At 42.9% G+C, this 27808-nt stretch overlaps 1 protein-coding gene across 5 annotated transcripts in view; it reads left to right on the top strand.

Annotated features, from left to right (window-relative positions):
• The window catches only part of LOC133611746 (ryanodine receptor 3-like), a 359447-nt gene that overhangs the window by 215414 nt on the left and 116225 nt on the right, over positions 1 to 27808 (top strand). For all 5 annotated transcript variants that reach the window (XM_061968833.2, XM_061968834.2, XM_061968831.2 and 2 more), the window contains 3 exons: positions 2569 to 2700; positions 21897 to 22170; positions 22274 to 22388. In XM_061968833.2, coding sequence (XP_061824817.2) covers positions 2569 to 2700; positions 21897 to 22170; positions 22274 to 22388 — 521 coding nt within the window. The remainder of the gene's footprint in view (positions 1 to 2568; positions 2701 to 21896; positions 22171 to 22273; positions 22389 to 27808) is intronic.

The raw sequence follows: 27808 nt of genomic DNA, 5'->3' as shown, positions 1-27808 counted from the left end.
ACGTAATCATATGGTTGTCATCTTTCATTAGCCAGGAATCGCCTGTTAACTACAGCAGGAAGGCGATTCAAATGGCACCATTCGTCACGATTTACCTGATACACGAAACGTGACAAATTGCGGGGTTGCCCTATCCACTTTAGCCAGCAGATGGCAGTACGGTGTTGAATATCTTAAAATATGTTTTGTGGCAATTACAACTTTGACCACAGCTTCAGTTGCTACATTAAAGGGGCTGTTTGCAACATATACACACATGCCTCGAGGGCGCCAACTTTCCAAAGTTTTTTACACGGTATATCCCGCCCTCTCACGGCTTCTCCTACGTAATGACGTAATTACGTACATATGCAACACATGCACGCGCATTAGCTTTAGGTGTCTCCAGCATCGTCACGTTCGGGACCTCCAGCTCGCCTGATGCACGGGCGGCTGTAAGGCGCCTACGGGCGGCCCTCCCGTCAGCCACGGATTCAACTCGCCGCCGCCACCTGACTCTTCCCCGCGGGACATTTGGCCTGGTGGCCCACCGCCTTGTCTTCCCTCCGCCCTCCCGTGACTTTGGACTTTTTTTGTTTTTATAGAACGTCTGGTATCCATTATCGGAAGGGGGGCTACTGTCAGGCTTGTCACTGACAGTTTGGTTATGTTTGGGTTTTCGTCTGTGTTTGTGTTTTATTTCCTGTCAGCGCTCTTATTTTGGTTCCAGTTCCTGCACGTCTCCCTTAGCACTCGTTTCCCTCACCTGTCCCTGATTGGCAGCTTGGCACACCAGGTGGCAATTGCCAATCAGGTTACTATTTATACCTGCCTCGCCCTCCAGTCAGTGCTGGAGGATTGTATGCTGTAGACTGTTTGCTGTCTCCAGTTTTCCTTGAATCCTGTTGCCTGTTCCCTGCGTTCCTGGTATCCTGTCCCGTGTCTCCTGGTTCCTGGTTCGTGTTTTCCCTGCATTTTTTACATTAAAGTCATGTTTTCCTGCATCAAGCAACATAAGTGGCACTTTCCATCATTTTCAGAAGACTGCATTGCAAAATGAGTAACACCCCCACTCTCCTTCCTGTCACAGGAAATATATCCAGGAATGGGGCCATATGAACCCCTTACCTACTGTAACTAACAGATAAAACAATATGTGTATAAATTTCACAAAAACACAGGACACATTTGTTTTTCATTCGTTTGCACAAATAAAGCCCGCCTCTCTTTAACATTGTTAAACTGTGGTACGCGTACCAACAGTGACACACAAAAGATTTGATTCATTATTTAAGTGGAGTGTTTTATTTTCCTATATGCAAACTGTTCAAGCAGTGTGTAATGTTACAGTGGCCATAAATATGAAATATACTTGCTACATAAATAAATGGGTTATACTTGTATAGCGCTTTTCTACCTTCAAGGTACTCAAAGCGCTTTGACAGTATTTCCACATTCACCCATTCACACACACATTCACACACTGATGGCGGGGGCTGCCATGCAAGGCGCTAACCAGCAGCCATCAGGAGCAAGGGTGAAGTGTCTTGCCCAAGGACACAACAGACGTGACTAGGATGGTAGAAGGTGGGGATTGAACCCCAGTAACCAGCAACCCTCCGATTAAAACCATTGCCTCATTTTTAATGAATACTTGGCCTACTCCGCTACTGTATTTTAATTTTGGTCGTTATGGTGGTAGAGTGGTAGCCAAGTGTTTTCTGAAGTGGTACTTGGTGAAAAAAAGTTTGAGAACCACTGAAATGTATTACTCGTTATAAAACGGCATGGTTTTTATGTAACAGCGTTGTTCCTATTACTGCTAATAAACAACCAGTCACATTTGAAATTGAAGAAATAAATGCCCCAGTGCACTATTCGAAAAGAGTAAAGCAAGCTAAAAGGTAATACTTTAAGAAGGTAAACAAAATTTATAAATGCTACTGGCTTGCCTCTCGTTCAACATTCATATACAAGTTTAGATGTAGTACTGTGTTTCTCCCTGTTGTTTTTAGTATATGTGTTTACTATCTGCTTTTTCTGTCGCTTTGCGTTGCAACAGGGAAGATATTTTGGTCACATAAGAGCAGGACAAACTAAGTTAGAAACAGTGTTACCCCTGGGACATTAGGATATTGAATCTGTACCAATAGTTTACACTGTTTTTCACTGCTGTTGCCACATTTAATCTAGCATACACTCGTGTTTGATGTCAATAAAACATTCTATTCTATTTTCTTCTATTATATGGTATTATATTTTACTCTACTACAGTTCAGAACCAGATTGTGTGGAAATCTTGATGTTATGATAAATAATTATACCACCCGGCCCTCTGCAGTACAACCGATATAATATGGCAGCTTTAGCCAAGCCGCAAAACAACTACCCGTCATGGTTCCCTCTACACAGAAAAGCAATTAACAACAAATTGCCCACAATCATGACAAACTGTGCGAACCCTGGCACTGCCGCACACATCATACATTTGACATGTAGAGACCCCATAGGAGGTTCACCTACACTTGAGATATTGCCATAATAGTCTTTTCATATCATGTTTATCTTGTGTCTGTTTGTGTTCTGCAGGAATCCCAATGGAAGAAGATGAGGATGAACAGGATACATCTATCAAAGGTCGCCTTCTAACCTTTGTGAACAAAATTAAAGGACAAGCTCATAAAACAGAGCAACCGGAGGAGAAGGAACAAACTACACCATGTGAGCAGATTTTGACTTATATCTCATTAATATGCAGCGTATGTACTGTATTATTCACTGGGACTGCCTGGTGTTGTTTTCATGCCAAACAAACATGAAGCAATACCCTATAATGGCACAGTTTTGGCACACGTTAAGTGAAGTGAAGTGAATTATATTTATATAGCGCTTTTTCTCTAGTGACTCAAAGCGCTTTACATAGTGAAACCCAATATCTAAGTTACATTTAAACCAGTGTGGGTGGCACTGGGAGCAGGTGGGTAAAGTGTCTTGCCCAAGGACACAACGGCAGTGACTAGGATGGCGGAAGCGGGGATCGAACCTGGAATCCTCAAGTTGCTGGCACGGCCACTCTACCAACCGAGCTATACCGCCTCGTAGTAAATTAGTATCTGCTCCAATCACCATTTAAGACATTTCACTAATCCACAATGTGTAGCAGCGGATGATTTTAGCAGCTGGGAGAAAAAGCACAGGAAAAACATTTAAATAAATTGTCCAACACCCTTTAATTGCTGCAATCATAATTATCTACCAACTCTGGAAGATGGTAAAACAGTTAAACTCACTCTAACATTTGATATGTACTAGTACACAATTTAACAAGAACATTGGGGAATGGTAAAAATAAGTCACTAAATGAAGAAAGGTAATTGGGGGAAATAAAACATTAATACAACTCCTTAAAGCAGTCCTTCTCAAATAGTGGGGTGGGACCCCCTGGGGAGGCGGTGCGATGCCAGAGGAGGCGCGAACATGTTTTTTGCCGTACCAGAATATGATGAAGTGTATGTAGCACTTGGCTTCACTGGAAGGGTGGGAGACGAGGAAAGACCAGTGTGTTGTTTCCTTTAATGTTAATAAACTTACAATCTTATCCAGAAGTAAAGTTGCAACAATTGTATGGACAAATTGTACTAGTCATGATGGAGACTGTGGAGGGGGCACAAAATATTTTCTTCTTTCTTGGGAGGGGGGGCTATGTTGGGCATACTTGCCAACCCTCCCGGATTTTCTGGGAGACTCCCGAAATTCAGCGCCTCTCCCGAAAACCTCCCGGGACAAATTTTCTCCAGAAAATCTCCCGAAATTCAGGCGGAGCTGGAGGCCACGCCCCCTCCAGCTCCATGCGGACCTGAGTGACGTGTTGACAGCCTGTTCACACGTCCGCTTTCCCACAATATAAACAGCTAATGATCGAGGGCGAGTTCTTGGTTTCTTATGTGGGTTTATTGTTAGGCAGTTTCATTAACGTCCTCCCAGCGTGGTAACAACACACAACAACAGCAGTCAAGTTTTCGTCTACCGTAAAGCAGTTCGTCTGCCGTAAACAGCAATGTTGTGACACTTTTAAACAGGACAATACTGCCATCTACTGTACATGCATATGTGACCCACCCATAATGTGTCACATTTTTGTGTTGATTTATTTATTTTATTTTGTGGTTTGAATTCGTTTTTGGAGCTGTCATTACACATTTATCAGTATTCACATTGGTCAGTAGGGGGCAGTAGGGCGTTTCTTCCCAATTGAATGCTATCACCTGCAGACCGGAAGTGTCTTGTCATTCTGATGAGCGCGACCAGTCTGTGAACAATTGAAACGTCCTGTGTGCTTTTTCCTCCTGTATAACAGGTTAGTTTAACTCACTGAATAATATCCATGTGATCTTTATAAGTTTAAGTACATATTCTGATGGTGGAGCCTAACTCTAAAGTGTTTGTGAGAAGTAGTTTGTATTTGTGAATGAATCCAGTGCACAGCTGCAGTAATCAATACAAAAAGGCGACGTGAGTGCACAATGTTTATATAGGAACTTCTGATCCTAATTCAGACTCCCAAATTAGAGCTCCCGTTTTCTTATTGATTTTATAATGTATATTTGTATAGTGTGTGTGTTCTGAAATAGTGACAGAGAATAGAACAAGGATGGACAATTCAACCCTTAACTCAACAATGAGTAGATGAGTGTTATGTGTGTATATGTGTAAATAAATGAACACTGAAATTCAAGTATTTATTTTATTTATATATATATATATATATATATATATATATATATATATATATATATATATATATATATATATATATATATATATATATGTGTGTGTAATAAAAAAAAAATATATATATAGCTAGAATTCACTGAAAGTCAAGTATTTCTTATATATATATATCTTAACCACACCCCCAACCACGCCCCCCGCCCCACCCCCGACCACGCCCCCCACCCCCACCCCCCCCACCTCCTGAAATCGGAGGTCTAAAGGTTGGCAAGTATGATGTTGGGGCGTAACAGAAAATATTTGAGATGCTCTGTCTTAAAGAAATAAATGGAGGGCTTAATTGATGATTTAAAGAAGTCCTACATTTCAGACTTCTCAGATTTATGTGTACGTCTCAAATGTACTGTTGTTCTGCATGGTGTGAAAGTGTCATGAGCTTGCGGTGGTTTCACATGTTAACTTATCCCTTGTTAACTTAATGACGATTCCACAAGTAGAAAATAGCCCTGACCATTTGAAACAGTGTCCGTGTAGTTGGAGAGGAGGCTGCAGATTCAGAGCATGTTGGCCAAAAGGAGAATAATGCAGATGTATTCATAGAGTGTTTAATTAAAAAAAAAAACGTATTATAGTATAGTGCTGGGATCCATGTAATTTTAAAAATCCACTGAAATGAGCAAGATAAAAATATATATGTTTTAACTATCCATCCATCCATCCATCTTCTTCCGCTTATCCGAGGTCGGGTCGCGGGGGCAGCAGCCTAAGCAGGGAAGCCCAGACTTCCCTCTCCCCAGCCACTTCGTCCAGCTCCTCCCGGGGGATCCCGAGGCGTTCCCAGGCCAGCCGGGAGACATAGTCTTCCCAACGTGTCCTGGGTCTTCCTCGTGGCCTCCTACCGGTCGGACATGCCCTAAACACCTCCTTAGGGAGGCGCTCGGGTGGCATCCTGACCAGATGCCCGAACCACCTCATCTGGCTCCTCTCGATGTGGAGGAGTAGCGGCTTTACTTTAAGCTCCCCCCGGATGACAGAGCTTCTCACCCTATCTCTAAGGGAGAGCCCCGCCACCCGGCGGAGGAAACTCATTTCGGCCGCTTGTACCCGTGATCTTGTCCTTTCGGTCATAACCCAAAGCTCATGACCATAGGTGAGGATGGGAACGTAGATCGACCGGTAAATTGAGAGCTTTGCCTTCTGGCTCAGCTCCTTCTTCACCACAACGGATCGATACAGCGTCCGCATTACTGAAGACGCCGCACCGATCCGCCTGTCGATCTCACGATCCACTCTTCCCTCACTCGTGAACAAGACTCCGAGGTACTTGAACTCCTCCACTTGGGGCAAGATCTCCTCCCCAACCCGGAGATGGCACTCCACCCTTTTCTGGGCGAGAACCATGGACTCGGACTTGGAGGTGCTGATTCTCATCCCAGTCGCTTCACACTCAGCTGCGAACCGATCCAGTGAGAGCTGAAGATCCTGGCCAGATGAAGCCATCAGGACCAAATCATCTGCAAAAAGCAGAGACCTAATCCTGCAGCCACCAAACCGGATCCCTTCAACGCCTTGACTGCGCCTAGAAATTCTGTCCATAAAAGTTATGAACAGAATCGGTGACAAAGGGCAGCCTTGGCGGAGTCCAACCCTCACCGGAAACGTGTCCGACTTACTGCCGGCAATGCGAACCAAGCTCTGACACTGATCATACAGGGAGAGGACCGCCACAATCAGACAGTCCGAAACCCCATACTCTCTGAGCACTCCCCACAGGACTTCCCGAGGGACACGGTCGAATGCCTTCTCCAAGTCCACAAAGCACATGTAGACTGGTTGGGCAAACTCCCATGCACCCTCAAGGACCCTGCCGAGAGTATAGAGCTGGTCCACAGTTCCACGACCAGGACGAAAACCACACTGTTCCTCCTGAATCCGAGGTTCGACTATCCGGCGTAGCCTCCTCTCCAGTACACCTGAATAGACCTTACCGGGAAGGCTGAGGAGTGTGATCCCACGATAGTTAGAACACACCCTCCGGTTCCCCTTTTTAAAGAGAGGAACCACCACCCCGGTCTGCCAATCCAGAGGTACTGCCCCCGATGTCCACGCGATGCTGCAGAGTCTTGTCAACCAAGACAGCCCTACAGCATCCAGAGCCTTAAGGAACTCCGGGCGGATCTCATCCACCCCCGGGGCCTTGCCACCGAGGAGCTTTTTAACTACCTCAGCAACCTCAGCCCCAGAAATAGGAGAGCCCACCACAGATTCCCCAGGCACTGCTTCCTCATAGGAAGACGTGTCGGTGGGATTGAGGAGGTCTTCGAAGTATTCCCTCCACCGATCCACAACTTCTGCAGTCGAGGTCAGCAGAACACCATCCGCACCATACACGGTGTTGGTAGTGCACTGCTTCCCCTTCCTGAGGCGGCGGATGGTGGTCCAGAATCGCTTCGAAGCCGTCCGGAAGTCGTTTTCCATGGCTTCCCCGAACTCCTCCCATGTCCGAGTTTTTGCCTCCGCGACCGCTGAAGCCGCACACCGCTTGGCCTGTCGGTACCTGTCCGCTGCCTCAGGAGTCCCATGAGCCAAAAGAACCCGATAGGACTCCTTCTTCAGCTTGACGGCATCCCTCACCGCCGGTGTCCACCAACGGGTTCTAGGATTACCGCCACGACAGGCACCAACTACCTTGCGGCCACAGCTCCAATCAGCCGCCTCGACAATAGAGGTGCGGAACATGGTCCACTCGGACTCAATGTCCAGCACCTCTCTCGTGACATGTTCAAAGTTCTTCCGGAGGTGGGAATTGAAACTCTCTCTGACAGGAGACTCTGCCAGACGTTCCCAGCAAACCCTCACAATGCGTTTGGGCCTGCCAGGTCTGTCCGGCATCCTCCCCCACCATCGCAGCCAACTCACCACCAGGTGGTGATCGGTAGAAAGCTCCGCCCCTCTCTTCACCCGAGTGTCCAAAACATGAGGCCGCAAATCCGATGACACAACTACAAAGTCGATCATAGAACTGCGGCCTAGGGTGTCCTGGTGCCAAGTGCACATAAGGACACCCTTATGCTTGAACATGGTGTTCGTTATGGACAATCCGTGACGGGCACAAAAGTCCAATAACAAAACACCACTTGGGTTCAGATCCGGGCGGCCATTCTTCCCAATCACGCCTCTCCAGGTTTCACTGTCGTTGCCAATATGAGCGTTGAAGTCCCCCAGTAGAACGAGGGAATCACCCGGGGGAGCACTCTCAAGTACTCCCTCGAGTGAATCCAAAAAGGGTGGGTACTCTGAGCTGCTGTTTGGCGCGTAAGCGCAAACAACAGTCAGGACCCGTCCCCCCACTCGAAGGCGGAAGGAAGCTACCCTCTCGTCCACCGGGTTGAACTCCAACATGCAGGCTCTGAGCCGGGGGGCAACAAGATTTGCCACCCCAGCCCGTCGCCTCTCACTGCTGGCAACGCCAGAGTGGAAGAGAGTCCAGCCCCTCTCGAGAGAACTGGTTCCAGAGCCCTTGCTGTGCGTCGAGGTGAGTCCGACTATATCCAACCGGAACTTCTCTACCTCGCGCACTAGCTCAGGCTCCTTCCCCCCCAGCGAGGTGACGTTCCACGTCCCAAGAGCTAGCTTCTGTAGCCGAGGATCGGACCGCCAAGTGCCCTGCCTTCGGCTACCGCCCAGCTCACATTGCACCCGACCTTTATGGCCCCTGCTATGGGTGGTGAGCCCATTGGAGGGGGGACCCACGTTGCCTCTTCGGGCTGTGCCCGGCCGGGCCCCATGGGGACAGGCCCGGCCACCAGGCGCTCGCCATCGTGCCCCAACTCCGGGCCTGGCTCCGGAGGGGGGCCCCGGTGACCCGCGTCCGGGCGAGGGAAATCTGAGTCTCGGTTCTTGCATTTCCAAACAAGTCTTCTTGTTTTAACTAGTCTACTCTATACTGTACTGTATATTGTGTGTAAAAGCCTTATCACACATATTACATACACACTCCTTTAAACAATACAGTTACTCTTATAAAGATTTGAGAGTCTTTTTGTCAATTCACTATAAAGCATTGGCATTGCATTTCCCTCTCTCCGTGGTGCGATTACAAACAAACTGTTTAGAAGGGAAAAAAAAACAATTATACTGTCAAGTAGTTAAAAAAGGTGCAACAGTGATTTCCTGTTTTAATACCTTTCCAATTCCATTATGCTAATGGAGGCTCTAGAGTGAAAAGCAACATTTGGGAGTGTGTGAGAAAAAAACTTAACACTTGATCAAATCAAATCCTTCACCTGGTTAAAGCGAAAGCCATGTGAGCAGGTGCTACATCAAGTGTGAGCAGTACTAAGATCAAAACATCTTTTCAATCACAGCTTTTAGAGACACAAGGATTGGTTTTCCATTTTCGGAGGCACTTTGATGACCTCCAATCAAGATACTGCGTTGAAATGATTATATAAGTGGTAACGTTTTTTACTATTATGATGAATACTTGTCATTTTAAGTCATTATTTCCTTTTAGAGCCACACCATTGTAGTAATCAAACCTGCATGTATGTAAGGCCTTTATGTCCAAGACAAGGATACACAAGTATGGCACTGCACATGTTTTTGCATGTCCAAACACTTATCATGATTTACTATCACATTTGCTCACCCTGCAACAAGATGCAGACTGCAGATGCTTTCTGTACAGGGCGGAATTGAAATAGAGGAGTTGGCACTTCTTCGTAAAAGACTCTGAGGCGTGTTGCATAAAGACTGATTGATCACAGAACTGGTTTATGGTGGCAGCTGCAGTTCAGAAATGTCGACTTCAGCAGCATCTGGTGGCATTGCAAAGTGAGTGAAGGAGAGCAGCAGAATAATTGAGGGAGAATACAATTGATGCAGGCTGGGTTTTTTAATCTCGGAAATCTCTTTCAATAAAGTGTATTATTAGTGTTTATATGTTGGTTTGTAAACTTCAATGTTAGTTGATTAGAAAGTGAGAGTATTTTCCTTCCTTTTGTGTTCAAGACAACCACATCCTCAGTTTAATGCCTCCTGCAAGTAGAGAAGCTAATTGTTATTTATTCATCACTAATAGTATGTGCTCCTGAAAAAAATCATATTGTCTTAGAAGATGTCTTTGCTTCCATTTCATTGTCTTGTGGCATCCCTGTAGTATCTTTATGTTTCAATCATAGTCCCACATGGCTTGATAGCAGGGTCCCTGTTATTGTCAATTAACTACATTCTTTAACTTCTGGTCTGATTCAATCATATCAGTAAAAGTTGGCAACATATAAAAATTGGTATCCCGAGTTTAAGAAAGTGTGCATGGCCTATCGCTGATATTGTATACAAGGAAATGTCAGGGACTAATTCTGCCTCAATCAGAAATGTATATCCTTATCATGCCAACTACTGACTTACAATCAGTTTACTAACAACATCATTTTACACTGCTTCTGTGTCACACCAGATGCTGCATCCAATTGTGCTTGCAGGAGACTGAGTTCACGAAACCTATCAGTCAATACTCTGTTGTTACACTTTTGGTGAAAGAGGCTATACTACTTTTTAGGGCTGCAACTAACGATTAGTTTGATAATCGAGTAATCTGTCGATTATTACTTCGATTAATCGATTAATAATCGGATAAAAGAGACAAACTACATTTCTATCCTTTCCAGTATTTTATTGGAAAAAAACAGCATACTGGCACCATGTTCTGGACATTGGGGGTGCAGCATACACCAATAATAACACAGAAATGTAACTCATCAGATCAGAACTGAATCAGATATTGTACATGTTTCTGTTGTGAATAATAAATGATTCATTTTAGGCTGCTTCTGAATAATAGCATGAAATATTCCTGCACCTTGATAACATTTAGTTATACTAAAGCATCACTCAAATCTAAATATATTTATATAGCTTTATCGGCCCGGCTACATTGATCCATTATGAAACCAACCTGAGATGTTTCTGTCCGTTACGTTTATTTTGAAATTGGTAACTGCGTTTTCTCTCTCAAAACGGAGTCAAATGTGCCGGAGACACATTATCAGCCCCGCGTTGCAACAAAGGCATAACGTTAACGTTACTCACAAAAAAGCTGAACTCATGAATGCCTGTTGCCACTATGGACTTAAAAAGTTACGTACCGTGAGTTCTTCCCTTCATCCATGGCTCCAACATGTTTCCTTTTCAGGTGCTCCTGAAGCAATGTTGTACTTCCGTGCCATTTTGCAGGAAACGGTCTTCTTTGAAGTCTTTAAAGTAAAGTGTTCCCACACTTTTGACGACTTAGGTCAATAATAGCAATAACCTCAAGCTGTTTTTCCGCTGAACTATCCGTACTGTTTTCCTGCGCCATTTTTCGAATGTTTCCAGCAAAGGAGACGGCGTCGTCACGTGAGCTGCACATGACACATCATTGGCTGGCTGACCTCCACCTCATGAGACGTAGCCTCAGCGCCGCCCTGGCGCTGTTTTGTACTGTTTTTGTACTTATTTTGATTATTGTTTCTCAGCTGTTTGTAAATGTTGCAGTTTATAAATAAAGGTTTATAAAACAAAAAAAGGAAAACAAAAAAATAACAAAAAAAACCAAAACAAAAAAAAAGCCTCCGCGCATGCGCATAGCATAGTTCCAACGAATCGATGACTAAATTAATCGCCAACTTTTTTGATAATCGATTTTAATCGATTTAATCGATTAGTTGTTGCAGTCCTACTACTTTTACTACAACAAGATGTTGATGGGAAAAGGTAAAATACATTGAGTGCCAAAATACAGTTGTTTAGGCCTGATTTACAAAAATCTAAATATCACGTGCCAAACAGCATGTGCAATCTATAAAAAAGTCTGCACTATTAGTGAGCGTGTTGCGTGTGATTTACTAAGACTGCATGTGCAATTGTAAAGTGGTGCACACTGCCTTATTTAAATGAGGTGTTCTATATAGGGCATCACCACAAAAACACTCTCATTTACTGCACATTCATGTTATCATGCTCCTACTTGTGGCGTTTTGCTATGTTTTCAGACATGCAGGAGACATGTACTACTTTTTATGGTCATTTTAGAAGCAGTCGGACTCATGCAGTGTATCTACATTGAAATTTTTTTTTACCGCTGGTGTATTGGTAAGGTGCGCTCATTGGAGAGAGGCTTACTCCTTTCAAGGCGCAAGAAAAAGCACACTTACAGTAATTAAGTTTTTTTCATATAAAAAATATATCAATACTATATATTCTATGTGAAATAAATAAACACCTTTAAAAAATATTAAATGGCACCAAAACACAAATTTGATTTGTCTTGATGAATCCTTAAATCCTCTAGCAGCTATAACATTTTAAAATGATGTTGCTGAATAGACGATATGTCTGGTATATTTTATTTCTGACTGTCCAAAATGTTGACACGCACATGTAGGACGGATGATTCTCGTCCGTCCATTGTCTATCTGTGCAGCCTGAGCACTGATCCTACAGTCCCTCTGACACGTGCTAGATAAAACTAAAACTACCGATCGCAAAACGGTGATGAGTGTTGATAAATCACATTGCGTATGATAAATAATTTGCATTGTCTCCTCCCACTATTGTGGCCGTTTTGATGGTCAGCATATATTTTGCATATTAACGAAGATAGAGACAGGGAGCACGGTGGAAGAGGGGTTAGTGCGTCTGCCTCACAATACGAAGGTCCTAAGTAGTCCTGGGCTTGGGATCTTTCTGTGTGGAGTTTGCATGTTCTCCCTGTGACTGCGTGGGTTCCCTCCGGGTACTCCGGCTTCCTCCCACCTCCAAAGACATGCACCTGGGGATAGGTTGATTGGCAACACTAAATTGGCCCTAGTGTGTGAATGTGAGTGTGAATGTTGTCTGTCTATCTGTGTTGGCCCTGCGATGAGGTGGCGACTTTTCCAGGGTGTACCTCGCCTTCCGCCCGATTGTAGCTGAGATAGGCTCCAGCGCCCCCCGCGACCCCGAAGGGAATAAGTGGTAGAAAATGGATGGATGGATGGAAGATAGAGACACAAAATACAAACGTTTGTAGATTGCGTACCTTTTTCTGGTCACTTAAAAGATACAAACATGCACACTTTCACGGTAGATCAGCTTTGCATGTGCTATCAGGTTTGCGCATGTTTTACCACACACAAACCTTTAGTATACCAGGCCCTCTGTGTGTACTGTATTTAAAGGCCTACTGAAATGCGATTTTCTTATTCAAACGGGGATAGCAGGTCCATTCTATGTGTCATACTTGATCATTTCGTGACATTGCCATATTTTTGCTGAAAGGATTTAGTAAAGAACATCGACGATAAAGTTCGCAACTTTTGGTCACTGATAAAAAAGCCTTGCCTGTACCGGAAGTAGCAGACGAGTAGCGTGACGTCACAGGTTGTGGAGCTCCTCACATCTGCACATTGTTTACAATCATGGCCACCAGCAGCGAGAGTGATTCGGACCGAGAAAGCGACGATTTCCCCATTAATTTGAGCGAGGATGAAAGATTTGTGGATGAAGAAAGTGAGAGTGAAGGACTAGAGGGCAGTGGGAGCGATTCAGATAGGGAAGATGCTGTGAGAGGCGGGTGGGACCTGATATTCAGCTGGGAATGACTGAAACAGTAAATAAACACAAGACATACTGTATATATACTCTATTAGCCACAACACAACCAGGCTTATATTTAATATGCCACAAATTAATACCGCATAACAAACACCTCCCCCCTCCCGTCCATATAACCCGCAAATACAACTCAAACACCTGCACAACACACTCAGTCCTACAGACCAAAGTACCGCTCACCTCCCCAAAGTTCATACAGCACATATATTTCCCCAAAGTCCCCAAAGTTACGTACGTGAGACTTTTTGAGACTTTTATTAGTAGGTTGCACAGTGAAGTACATATTCCGTACAATTGACCACTAAATGGTAACACCCCAATAAGTTTTTCAACTTGTTTAAGTCGGGGTCCACTGAAATTGATTCATGATACAGATATATACTATCATATATACTATCATTATAATACAGTCATCACACAAGATAATCATCAGGGTGTATACATTGAATTATTTACGTGACATGCACATAGCGGCACGCACGTACGGGCAAGCGATCAAATGTTTGGAAGCGTACTCACGGTACCGTGTCTGCGTATCCAACTCAAAGTCGTCCTGGTAAGAGTCTCTGTTGTCCCAGTTCTCCACAGGCCAATGGTAAAGCTTGACTGTCATCTTTCGGGAATGTAAACAATGAAACACCGTCTGTGTTTGTGTTGCTAAAGTCGGCCGCAATACACCGCTTCCCACCTACAGCTTTCTTCTTTGCTGTCTCCATTGTTCATTGAACAAATTGCAAAAGATTCACCAACACAGATGTCCAGAATACTGTGAATTTTGCGATGAAACAGACGACTTAATAGCTGGCCATCATGATGTCTCAAAATGTCCTCCACAATCCGCGACGTCACGCGCTGACGTCGTCATACCGAGACGTTTTCAGCAGGATATGTCGCGCAAAATTTAAAATTGCACTTTAGTAAACTAACCCGTATTGGCATGTGTTGCAATGTTAAGATTTCATCATTGATATATAAACTATCAGACTGCGTGGTCGGTAGTAATGGGTTTCAGTAGGCCTTTAAATCAAAACATTATTTTTGTTCCCACTAAGCTAAACAAACCATACAAAACAAAAGTCCTCCTTCATAGTACAGATCCAAATGTTTGCAGGGTGTTGTGACAGGTGTGTGCACATCAGCATGACAGAGGGATTTTGGTGTAAAAGCATTGCAGCAAAAAGAAATAAACTAATAGTTTTTGCATTCACCTCTTCTTTAACATCCACACAAGTCTCAGGTCATTTCTCTGACCGAACCCACACAAATCCACAAGCTGCATAACTCTGATTGACAGCTTGCTGTCAAATACTGTTTGGAAAACAACAGATCCAATTAGGCAAACTGTTAAAGACACAATCACCTAATTGCAAATCTTTGCAGGAGATCAATATTGTATAAATTGTGCATTTGCTGATGCCTCTGAGATAACTGGTGTTTGCTTGTGTAGTTATAAACAAAACAGTGATATCTACACCCCATCATTTAACATTCAATTTGAACATCGGCAACTACAATATCAGAGTGTTCTAGAAAAGTCGCCTAACCCAGAAGCACAATATTTAATTATGTCCTCACGAGAATCAGCTTCCTCTGTAGTAGACATGTGTTTTGTGGATGACAGGGCAATTTTTTTCTGAAACGTGTAATTTAGACCAACCACCAAAAACAAATGTCCAATGCAAAAGGACGCTGTTTCTCAGGATGCTATACAACTGATGCAGTACCGTACTTCCATATACAAATGCTTTTTAAGCCCACCATTTGTGTTTTCTCTCATATAGAATACAGTAGAGGCAATACAGAACCTCTGGCATACTTGAAATTGCCTCCTTTTTAGAAGTACAGGCTTGGAAATGTGGAAAATACTAACATACATCTTGTAGTTCAAATGAAGTCAACACTTTTATAAAACACTATATGGAACTTTTCTTTCCTGGTTGTGTTCTCCATCTTTTAGTGTTCCACTTTTTATTCCCACACTCTATGTATTATTCCATTATTGCCACAATTTGTTATTTGAACATTGTCCGTAATTTTTTGTAACTTGGGGCTACTCAACTCAATTGTTCTAGGGGCCACATTTCCAGACTGGGCGGAGTGGGGGGTGGCAGACTTCTCCCTTTAATATTATTATGTATTTGAGAACTAGCATCATCTTCAGTGGACATTTGTTTTTGTTTTTTATGAGTTACACATTTCTGGGGGAAAAAATGCCTTGTTATGCAAAATACAAGTGTCTGCTGCAGTGGACACTGGCCTTTAGGAGGTTAAAATGTCAATGCAAAGATCTTCCAATGTTTTTGCAGTGGTCCAATGTCATCTAGAAACAGGAGCACTCTATAGTGTTTTTGGGAATTTTCACCAAAAATGTTTGTCTCCCAAGTTTTGAATTGAACTGGGGGTTTGGTATGTTATGGTTTCCCCCCAAGCCGCCAATTTAAAATTATTGCTCTAAGAGCTAATCTAACCAATCAGGGGTAGTTTTAGACACCTTTATTTCTATGGTGCAGTACATAAAGGTAGACTTGAACACAAATGTTGGTTAGTGCGTGCCTCACAATAAAAAGGTCCTGGGTTCGATCCCCAGGCTTGTGGTCTTTCTGTGTGGAGTTTGCATGTTCTCCCCGTGACTGTGTGGGTTCCCTCCGGGTACTCCGGCTTCCTCCCACCTCCAAAGACATGCACCTGGGGATAGGTTGATTGGCAACACTAAATTGTCCCTAGTGTGTGAATGTGTGTGTGAATGTTGTCTGTCTATCTGTGTTGGCCCCGCGATGAGGTGGTGACTTGTCCAGGGTGTACCCTGTCGTCTGCCCCAGTGCAGCTGGGATAGGCTCCAGCCACCCCCGCGACCCCGAAAGGGACAAGTGATGGAAAATGGATGGATGGACACTCAAAGACTGGAGTGGAATCTGTTATAGTTGCAAAACAGCATTTTCTCCATTGTGAATATAAAGCCTTTAGTGTCCCAATCTTTTTGTCCATAAAGCGTAAAATAAAATAAATCTAATCAACACCTTTGTTCAACTCACAGCAGATTGTCCATTAGTCCCCTTGTTGGTATATTCAAAACAAATCCTTACTAGGGTGTCCAATTAGTACCTGGTCAAAAAACATTGGTATTAAAAGCTGTGGCTGCAGGCAACCTCCTGATGTTTCTGCATTGGAAGTATGATGATTGATCAGAATTTTGCTGTTTACAGTGAACTACTGTATCATCACTGGTATTAATGCTGGCGGAGCAGTTTGTTCTTTGGTTCTCTTGCTGCTTTATAATTCTATAGCTGCTAAAGTTCTAAAAGGGGAATCAGAATCAGAAATACTTTATTACTCCCCGAGGGGAAATTAAGAACTGCACTTATGTTGGAATGTTGCCTATTGTTCACAATCATTATGAAAGACATGACAACGGATGTATTTTTTGAATTATTTTTTTTGCATTCTAACTCGTAAATTAAATGTAATTTAAAGTCCGCTCACAGGGGAGCCAGTGGGAGGTCCTTTATTCTCCACAAAAACCCAATAAATAACCATCCAAAAAGCGCCAACAATACACCAAGTATTAGTGATATTGTTTAGGACTGCAACTAACGATTAATTTGATAATTGATTAATCTGTCGATTGTTGCTACGATTAATCGATTAATAATCGGATAAAAGAGACAAACTACATTTCTATCCTTTCCAGTATTTTATTGGGAAAAAAACAGCATACTGGCGCCATGTTCTTTCAGCTTGCCAAATAAAACAAGGAAAATGTTACAAAAATGCAATCTTTTGACACCCCTGCTATAGATAATAAAAAATTAAATGTGATAAATCTATGGATAAAAAGCAGAGCCTGACGACGCATGCGCATTTATCATAACTCTCTCGCTCTCTCTGTCTCTCCCCCTCCCTCACGAATGCTGCTGCATGCACAATTTGTTGTGTTTTTAGCCTTCTTAACCCTGAACGTACATTGAAAATACACGCAACCCTAACTCAAAATGCCGGACATTTGAGGCATTTATGAAACTCCGCCCTGACAGCTCCGCAAAAGAGGACATGTCCGGTGAAAAGAGGACGTATGGTCAGTCTATCGTAGCCCGTTAGCTGCTAGCATGCTGTCAGGGCGAAGTTTCATAAATGCCTCAAATGTCCGGCGTTTTGAGTATTGTTTACACAACGTGCAGTACGCTACTTAATATGTCCGTGTGGAAACTCGTTCTGTACACTTCCGCACTGAAACGAAACCCCCGTACCGAAACGGTTCGATACAAATACACGTACCGTTACACCCCTATTATTTTGACTATTGTTTCTCAGCTGTTTTTAAATGTTGCAGTTTATAAATGAAGGTTAAAAAAAAAAAAACTATCCTCAGCGCATGCGCATAGCATAGACACAACGAATCGATGACTAAATTAATCGCCAACTATTTTTATAATCGATTTTAATCGATTTAATCGATTAGTTGTTGCAGCCCTAATATCAGGGCCGGCCCGTGGCATAGGCCGTATAGGCAAATGCTAAGGGTGCCGTCCATCAGGGGGCGCCACGCAAGTGCCACAAATGTTGGAGAGAAGAAAAAAAAAAAGAGAGAAAAAAAGGTGGTACTATTATTTCTAAATACAAAAAATAATCCCACGTTAATTAAAATGCAAAGTAAAGCCTATTTAATAGAAATATTATTTGTTACAACATCCCCCCCCCGCACGGTGCGCCCCCTCCCTTCCCGTATCATGACTCTTTTTGGACGTCACCACATCAAAAAATCAACACAAGATGTCAAAACGGCCAAAACTGTCAGGTGCCCAGGGAAGAAAAAAGAAAGAGAAAAGAAGAGGAGGAGAAACGAGAAAAGACAGAGGTAGCAAGTAGGAATCGTTAGCCTACATGAAATTATTTGTCTGTTACAGAATGTGATAGTAACCTGGCTTTTTAGCATTAAGCTAATGTTACATGAGTCGGCAATTGCTAATCAATAAATAGCTAGTTCTGTTTTAACGTCGGGTTAATATTGTGGAGGGGGCTAAATTGTTATGGAAAATAATAATGTAACGTTAGGTAATTACAGTACTCCCACCTACATTCCTCTGGGACATTTGTATTAGATATTTTAAGCAGGTGTTTTTTGTTTACATTGTTATTGCCTTCTGGTTAGCTAATGTTTGCCCTGCAGGTAATAGTCACTTTTCCACCCCTTTATATATTAGGTATAGTTGTAAGTAAAAAAAAAAGGTCAAAGACAAAGCTATTCGGTTTCTTGTGAGTATATACACTTCACTGCCGATGTGGGGGGGGCGCCACCTAAAATCTTGCCTAGGGCGCCAGATTGGTTAGGGCCGGGCCTGCCTAATATTGTTATTAAAAACGCTAACGAAGACAAACTATTTATAGCAGCACCGTGATCACGTGCTTGTGTGCCAATGTTTACCTTATCGAGTGGTAAACTGTGTCCTTGCTTCCTTGCTCCCTGGAAGAGGATGTATTGCGACAAGCTGGTACACTTTAACAGCCAATTTAGACCCGGGAAAGGCAAGAGCGACATGAAAAGACGCTTGGTACCATCCCCCTTTTCTTTGTGAGGATTATGAGACATTCTTCATCTAAATGGGAATATATGAAAATCCTAACAGTCGGCATCCTAATGACAGCAGACATTGTACAGTAAATGATGGTTTATTATGTCTGTTGGCTCTCATGAATTTGCAGTGAGTAATGATCAGTGACGATGTTGAAAAAAAGCGAAAGTCAAGATGCATTTTTTAAATTAATGCACCGCATATGCTTTGTATGAGCAATAAACGTAAATATTAAATATTATTATAAATGTGCTTGTTACTACATTAAATATATACTTACATCATGTATATAAAACCCTAATGGAGGTGTTTGGATGTTTTAAGGGCTTTATAGGCAGAATAGAGCGACTCCCTTTGGCTCCATTGTAAGCGGACTTTTGATCGCATTTATTTAAAATTTAGTATGCATTAAAAAAAGAAAAACATGGGTGTTTTTGTCTTACATAAGGATTGTGAATGATTGGCAAAATTCCCCAAAAACATGTGGTTCCCCTTTCAGGAGCTGATTAAAACAAAGTCAATTGATGCAGTTTGGTGTCATTTACATTTAGTTTTTAATGACGTTCGTTTTTTTACATTCAAAATATATTATTAAAGGGGAACATTATCACCAGACCTATGTAAGCGTCAATATATACCTTGATGTTGCAGAAAAAAGACCATATATTTTTTTAACTGATTTCCGAACTCTAAATGGGTGAATTTTGGCGAATTAAACGCCTTTCTAATATTCGCTCTCGGAGCGATGACGTCACAACGTGGCGTCACATCGGGAAGCAATCCGCCATTTTCTCAAACACCGAGTCAAATCAGCTCTGTTATTTTCCGTTTTTTTCGACTGTTTTCCGTACCTTGGAGACATCATGCCTCGTCGGTGTGTTGTCGGAGGGTGTAACAACACGAACAGGGATGGATTCAAGTTGCACCAGTGGCCCAAAGATGCGAAAGTGGCAAGAAATTGAACGTTTGTTCCGCACACTTTACCGACGAAAGCTATGCTACGACAGAGATGGCAAGAATGTGTGGATATCCTGCGACACTCAAAGCAGATGCATTTCCAACAATAAAGTCAAAGAAATCTGCCGCCAGACCCCCATTGAATCTGCTGGAGTGTGTGAGCAATTCAGGGACAAAGGACCTCGGTAGCACGGCAAGCAATGGCGGCAGTTTGTTCCCGCAGACGAGCGAGCTAAACCCTCTATCGACCCTAGCTTCCCTGGCCTGCTGACATCAACTCCAAAACTGGACAGATCAGCTTTCAGGAAAAGAGCACGGATGAGGGTATGTCTACAGAATATATTAATTGATGAAAATTGGGCTGTCTGCACTCTCAAAGTGCATGTTGTTGCCAAATGTATTTCATATGCTGTAAACCTAGTTCATAGTTGTTAGTTTCCTTTAATGCCAAACAAACACATACCAATCGTTGGTTAGAAGGTGATCGCCGAATTCGTCCTCGCTTTCTCCCGTGTCGCTGGCTGTCGTGTCGTTTTCGTCGGTTTCGCTTGCCATCCATCCATCCATCTTCTTCCGCTTATCCGAGGTCGGGTCGCGGGGGCAGCAGCTTAAGCAGGGAAGCCCAGACTTCCCTCTCCCTAGCCACTTCGTCCAGCTCCTCCCGGGGGATCCCGAGGCGTTCCCAGGCCAGCCGGGAGAGATAGTCTTCCCAGCGTGTCCTGGGTCTTCCCCGTGGCCTCCTACCGATCGGACGTGCCCGAAACACCTTCCTAGGGAGGCGTTCGGGTGGCATCCTGACCAGATGCCCGAACCACCTTATCTGGCTCCTCTCGATGTGGAGGAGCAGCGGCTTTACTTTGAGCTCCCCCCGAATGACAGAGCTTCTCACCTTCTCTAAGGGAGAGCCCCGCCACTCGGCGGAGGAAACTCATTTCGGCCGCTTGTACCCGTGATCTTGTCCTTTCGGTCATGACCCAAAGCTCATGACCATAGGTGAGGATGGGAACGTAGATCGACCGGTAAATCGAGAGCTTTGCCTTCCGGCTCAGCTCCTTCTTCACCACAACGGATCGATACAGCATCCGCATTACTGAAGACGCCGCACCGATCCGCCTGTCGATCTCACGATCCACTCTTCCCCCACTTGCATACGGTTCAAACCGATATGGCTCAATAGCTTCAGTTTCTTCTTCAATTTCGTTTTCGCTACCTGCCTCCACACTACAACCATCCGTTTCAATACATTCGTAATCTGTTGAATCGCTTAAGCCGCTGAAATCCGAGTCTGAATCCGAGCTAATGTCGCTATAGCTTGCTGTTCTTTCCGCAATGTTTGTTTGTGTTGGCTTCACTATGTGACGTCACAGCAAAATGGACGGGTGTTTATAACGATGGTTAAAATCAGGCACTTTGAAGCTTTTTTTAGGGATATTGCGTGATGGGTAAAATTTTGAAAAAAACTTCGAAAAATATAATAAGCCACTGGGAACTGATTTTTAATGGTTTTAACCCTTCTGAAATTGTGATAATGTTCCCCTTTAAAGTACTTTTTGTATGGAAAAACAACTTTTTTAAGTCTGCATTTTTTGGCGCCTATATAAAGTGCAGCCTCTCTCCAATGAGCGAACCTTTGGCGGTAAAAAAAAACAAAAAAAAAATGGTTTCATTGTAGATGCACTGCACCACTGCTTCTAAAAAGCCTATAAAAAGTAGTACATGTCTCCTGAATGTTTGAAAACATAGCAAAACGCCACAGGTAGGAGCATGATAACATGAATGTCAGCTGTGGGGATGCCTCCTTATTACACGCACATTCCTCATTTAAGTAAGGCGGTCTGCACCACTTCACAACTGCACATGCAGTCTTAATAAATCAGACGCAACACGCCCACTAATAGTACACAGTATTTTATGGCTTGCTGTTTACCACATGGTGTTTGGATTTTAGTAAATCAGGCCCTTTGTTGTCAGAGAGCTGTGTTTTCCTTTTCACTTTTAAACAGCATCCATCACCTTGTCTTGCAGCCAACCTGAAGGAGTTAATCTCGCAGACTATGGTCAGCTGGGCCCAGGAGTGTCATATCCAAGACCCAGAGCTGGTGCGGAAGATGTTCAGCCTGCTGAGGAGGCAGTATGACAGTATTGGCGAGCTGCTCAGGGCCATGAGGAAGACTTACACCATCAGCGCTGCCTCGGTCCAGGACACCATCAAGCTCCTGGCTTCGCTTGGTCAGATCAGATCGCTGCTTTCTGTTCGGATGGGGAAGGAGGAGGAGAAGCTCATGATTGATGGACTTGGGTTGGTGAAACTATACCTCAAATCAATGTCAATCAATGACTTAGTTTGCCATCTGTGCTGTTTTACTGTAATATTGATAGTCAATTCTCTTGTTTCTCACCAGTGACATCATGAACAACAAGGTCTTTTATCAGCACCCTAATTTAATGAGAATACTGGGCATGCATGAGACTGTCATGGAGGTCATGGTCAATGTTCTTGGGGGAGACAAATCCCAGGTAGGATTCTTGGTTTTAGTTATGCTTCTACATCTTATTAAGGGTAAACTGCATTTATTGGGGATTTTTCCCATCATCCACAATCCTTATAAGCAGTGTTCTGAAAATAACTTTTTAAAGTACAAACCCCGTTTCCATATGAGTTGGGAAATTGTGTTAGATGTAAACGAAATACAATGATTTGCAAATCATTTTCTACCCATATTGAGTTGAATATGCTACAAAGACAACATATTTGATGTTCTAACTGATAAACTTTTTTGTTGTTGCAAATAATCATTAACTTTAGAATTTGATGCCAGCAACACGTGACAAAGAAGTTGGGAAAGGTGGCAATAAATACTGATAAAGTTGAGGAATGCTCATCAAACACTTATTTGGAACATCCCACAGGTGAACAGGCAAATTGGGAACAGGTGGGTGCCATGATTGGGTATAAAAGTAGATTCCATGAAATGCTCAGTCATTCACAAACAAGGATGGGGCGAGGGTCACCACTTTGTCAACAAATGCATGAGCAAATTGTTGAACAGTTTAAGAAAAACCTTTCTCAACCAGCTATCGCAAGGAATTTAGGGATTTCACCATCTACGGTCCGTAATATCATCAACGGGTTCAGAGAATCTGGAGAAATCACTGCATGTAAGCAGCTAAGCCGTGACCTTCAATCCCTCAGGCTGTACTGCATCAACAAGCGACATCAGTGTGTAAAGGATGTCACCACATGGTCTCAGGAACACTTCAGAAACCCACTGTCAGTAACTAAAGTTGGTCGCTACATCTGTAAGTGCAAGTTAAAACTCTCCTATGCAAGGCGAAAACCGTTTATCAACAACACCCAGAAACGCAGTCGGCTTTGCTGGGCCTGCGCTCATCTAAGATGGACTGATACAAAATGGAAAAGTGTTCTGTGGTCTGACGAGTCCACATTTCAAATTGTTTTTGGAAACTGTGGACGTCGTGTCCTCCGGCCCAAAGAGGGAAAGAACCATCCGGATTGTTATAAGCGCAAAGTTGAAAAGCCAGCATCTGTGATGGTATGGGGGTGTATTAGTGCCCAAGACATGGGTAACTTACACATCTGTGAAGGCGACATTAATGCTGAAAGGTACATACAGGTTTTGGAGCAACATATGCTGCCATCCAAGCAACGTTACCATGGACACCCCTGCTTATTTCAGCAAGACAATGCCAAGCCACGTGTTACATCAATGTGGCTTCAGAGTAAAAGAGTGCGGGTACTAGACTGGCCTTTCTGTAGTCCAGACCTGTCTCCCATTGAAAATGTGTGGCGCATTATGAAGCCTAAAATACCACAACGGAGACCCCCGGACTGTTGAACAACTTAAGCTGTACATCAAGCAAGAATGGGAAAGAATTCCACCTGAGAAGCTTAAAAGATGTGTCTCCTCAGTTCCCAAACGTTTACTGAGTGTTGTTAAAAGTAAAGGCCATGTAACACAGTGGTGAACATGCCCTTTCCCAACGACTTTGGCACGTGTTGCAGCCATGAAATTCTAAGTTAATTATTATTTGCAAAAAAAAATAAAAATGTTATGAGTTTGAACATCAAATATGTTGTCTTTGTAGTGCATTCAACTGAATATGGGTTGAAAAGGATTTGCAAATCATTGTATTCCGTTTATATTTACATCTAACACAATTTCCCAACTCATATGGAAACAGGGTTTGTAATTAATTATTGTTACTTGTTACTTTACCAACAAAGTATTTGACTTACTAATGGAATTACTCTTTATAAATGTAATTAATTACTAGGGAAAGTAATTTCTACAATACTTAAAAAAAATAAACATTTAAATATCTGGCATTTGCATTTGAAATATGTTTATTATGAGAGCAGTGTGCGGAGTCTGTGTTTTTAAAAGGTGGCCGGGCCTGTCGTCTAGTGACGTGTGACGTCATTGAGGGTTTCAATGGAGCTGTGCTTATTAGCTTTAGCAGTTAGCAGCGCATTTTGTCGGCTTTGACGCCAGCTCTTTTGAATCTTTTCACCGGATTGTGTTATCTCTCCTTAATAAAGAGATTAAATGTGCTTTGATGGCTGTCATATCTTCTTGTCAACAAACAGTGTATATTTTGGAAGGCAAGTTTGTCACTTCAATCATTGATTTGTTGTTCATTATTCCCATTGTGTACAAGTGCGTATGTTGTTGTTGTCTGCTGTGTGACAGTGTGATGGTGCCTCTTCCCTTCTTGTTGTCGGCGTGTAACGGACCTAAAAGTAATTAGATTACTCGTCACTAGTAAAAGTAACAGCGTTACTAACGCTGTTACTATATAACGCCGTTATTACGAACACTGCTTATGAGCATACTTGCCAACCTTGAGACCTCCGAAGATGGAGGTGGGGTGGCGGGGTTGAGTTGGGGGTGGGGGGTGGGGGGGTTTGGTGGTAGCGGGGGGTGCATATTGTAGCGTCCCAGAAGAGTAAGTGCTGCAAGGGGTTCTGGGTATTTGTTATGTTGTGTTACGGTGCGGGTGTTCTCCCGAAATGCGTTTGTCATTCTTGTTTGGTGTGGGTTCACAGTGTGACGCATATTTGTAACAGTGTTAAAGTTGTTTATATGACCTGTATGGCTGTTGATCAAGTATGCCTTGCATTCACTTTGTGTGTGTGTAAAAGCTGCATATATTATGTGACTGGGCCGGCACGCTGTTTGTATGGAGGAAAAGCGGACGTGAAGACAGGTTGTAGAGGACGCTAAAGGCAGTGTCTTTAAGACACGCCCCCAATATTGTTGTCCGAGTGGAAATCGGGAGAAATTCGGGAGAATAGTTGCCCCGAGAGATTTTCGGCTGGGGCACTGAAATTCGGGAGTCTTCCGGGAAAATCGGGAGGGTTGGCAAGTATGTTTATGAGAGACAAGAACACACCTGTCTTTTCTTTACCTTTCCTGTGTATTCTAATTGGTGGAACATCTGCCCGTAAGAGGTGGTTAGCAATGCAGGTAATGGGGATACGATCTATTCTGCTTAGAAAAGCACTCTGAAAAACACCCAAAAGCCTCAAATACTGTTTTTTTTATTCATGTTGTAATTATATACAGTATGAAGAGTTCAGGCGCAAAAACATATCTCTATTCTTCATGTTTTGAGTATACCAATAGTTTTTGTGGAGCTTTTCATGAAACAGCCATCCCACTGATGTGGGTAGCAGCTAGAGTTGGGGGAAATAAGCGATTCTTGCAGCATCGCAATTCGAACAAGGACGATTATAAAATCGATTAGTAAATGTCGATAATTGATTTCCATCCATCCATTTTCTACCGCTTGTTCCTATCGGGGTCGCGGGGGGTGCTGGAGCCTATCTCAGCTGCATTCGGGTGGAAGGCGGGGTACACCCTGGACAAGTCGCTACACAGCGATAATTGATTTATTTATTGTCAATAAAGTAATGCAGACAGTTCTAAAATTTGGATGACTGCAGCGGGCCACCTCACCGAGAGATCCGACCAGCTCCTTTATTATGTTCCAGTTTTGCACGCATGTCCATGTATTTAATAAATGTGATGGGAATTTCTTATTAGAAATGCACTGTTTTTGAAAGTTGCAAGTGATAAACGCTTTTTTAGAGAAATGAAAAGAAATGTAAAACTGCAGCAATATACTGTACATAAACTATCATAGCTCCTGAATCGTAATCGTAATCGAATCGTGAGGTGGCCAAAGAAGAGCATCTCCAGTTGCAACTGAATTGTTTCTAACAACCAAAATAATAGTCTCAATTTGAAAAATGCCTATTTATTACAAAAAATGTATTTTGATAATTTTGTACAAATTTTGCAACAAACAACGTTTTTTTTAGCGAAAACAGACTGATCCTTTACCGGCCCAGGCTGACCCTGAAAATCAGTGGAAACAGATGTTTTTTTTCAGAGGAATGCTCATTCCATCACTGTAAGGAATTAGTTTCATCGAAACACCTTTTTTTAAGTGATCCCTGGACTTGACAGCTGCATCACAAGACAACAACAGCACAGTAAGCACACGATTCAGTTCGTCATTCAGGAGAGTAGTGGCTGTACACATATCCTATACATTAAATCCACAGGCAGTACACAGGATTTTTCCCACCACACTGTGTCGACCTTTCTTGCTCTAACAGACTGATCAGGACAGCGTCTCTTTTTGTGCCCATTAGGCGAGGATACCACACTTTCTCTGATTTCATCAAAGTTACTCATTATTGATGCTTTAATTTAGTTGCAACCACGGAAAAAACAGACATGAACCGCGTAAATATGAGCGCTGATATTGGATGACATCAAATTTTGATGCACTGATTTGTTCTGAAGGATTTGTGTGTTTTTGTCACAAAGACAGCGGGGCGCTTGTCACTTTCTGAGGTAAAATGGAATATTCAACAGTGAAATACAACAGTTAATTTGCTTTTGTGTAACATTTGATTGTATCCTTTTGTTGGGAATGGGGTAAAATATTTAGTGGTACTCACAGCTCATAACTGGCAGAATGGTGTTTATCGATATTTGCACCTGAACTCTTCAAATGTAATGTAATTGTAGGTGCATGCAAGAAAACGTGATATTTACAGTATTGAGGTTCTTTTAAGCTTTGCTGTAACTTCTTTCCTGGCCGCATTGATTTCGCAGAATGCATAGCAACCGTAGCTATGTGAAATCAATGTCAATAACAACATAAAGATCACTTTCTGTGCGTGCTACCATTAACAGCAGACTTGGCGAGAGGTTTGGGGCATTATCATGTGGCACTATAGCTAAACCTTTCAAATAAGAACATAAAACAGTGACTTCAGTTAAGCTAGAACTAGCCAGCACCAGGCTGGATAATTCCTGTACGCATAGCAATTTTCTTAGAATAACACACAACTCACATAATGTGTTTTCTGTTGTGAATGTGTCCGGGGTAGATATGCATTCTACTGAGGTGGCAAATCATGATGCGTTCAGTCGATCGCAGCATCAAGCAAACAATCAGAAAATTCCCGTCGTATCAATTCCTAGATATGGTCGAAACTATTTAAAGTACACTACGTATAATAAACGCAACATTATTAATATTTCTACTACGGATAATTTAAACAAAAACTCGTCAAAACAGCCCAATACTTATAATATGGGCTTTTTAAACATAAGATCATTGTCTCCCAAAACGTTATTAGTTAATGAGGTCATTAGAGACAACAATCTTAACGTCATTGGTCTTAGCGAAACCTGGCTCAAACCAGACAAATTTTTTGCGCTAAATGAGGCATCTCCTCCTAACTATACGAATGCGCATATTGCCCGTCCCCTTAAAAGGGGTGGGGGGGTCGCACTAATATACAATGAAAACTTTAACCTTACCCCTAACCTAAATAATAAATACAAATCGTTTGAGGTGCTTACTATGAGGTCTGTCGCACCGCTGCCTCTCGA

Source organism: Nerophis lumbriciformis, linkage group LG08 (genome assembly GCF_033978685.3).
Source record: "Nerophis lumbriciformis linkage group LG08, RoL_Nlum_v2.1, whole genome shotgun sequence".
Taxonomy (NCBI): Eukaryota; Metazoa; Chordata; class Actinopteri; order Syngnathiformes; family Syngnathidae; genus Nerophis; species Nerophis lumbriciformis.
This window is presented reverse-complemented; position numbering and strand designations above follow the sequence as displayed.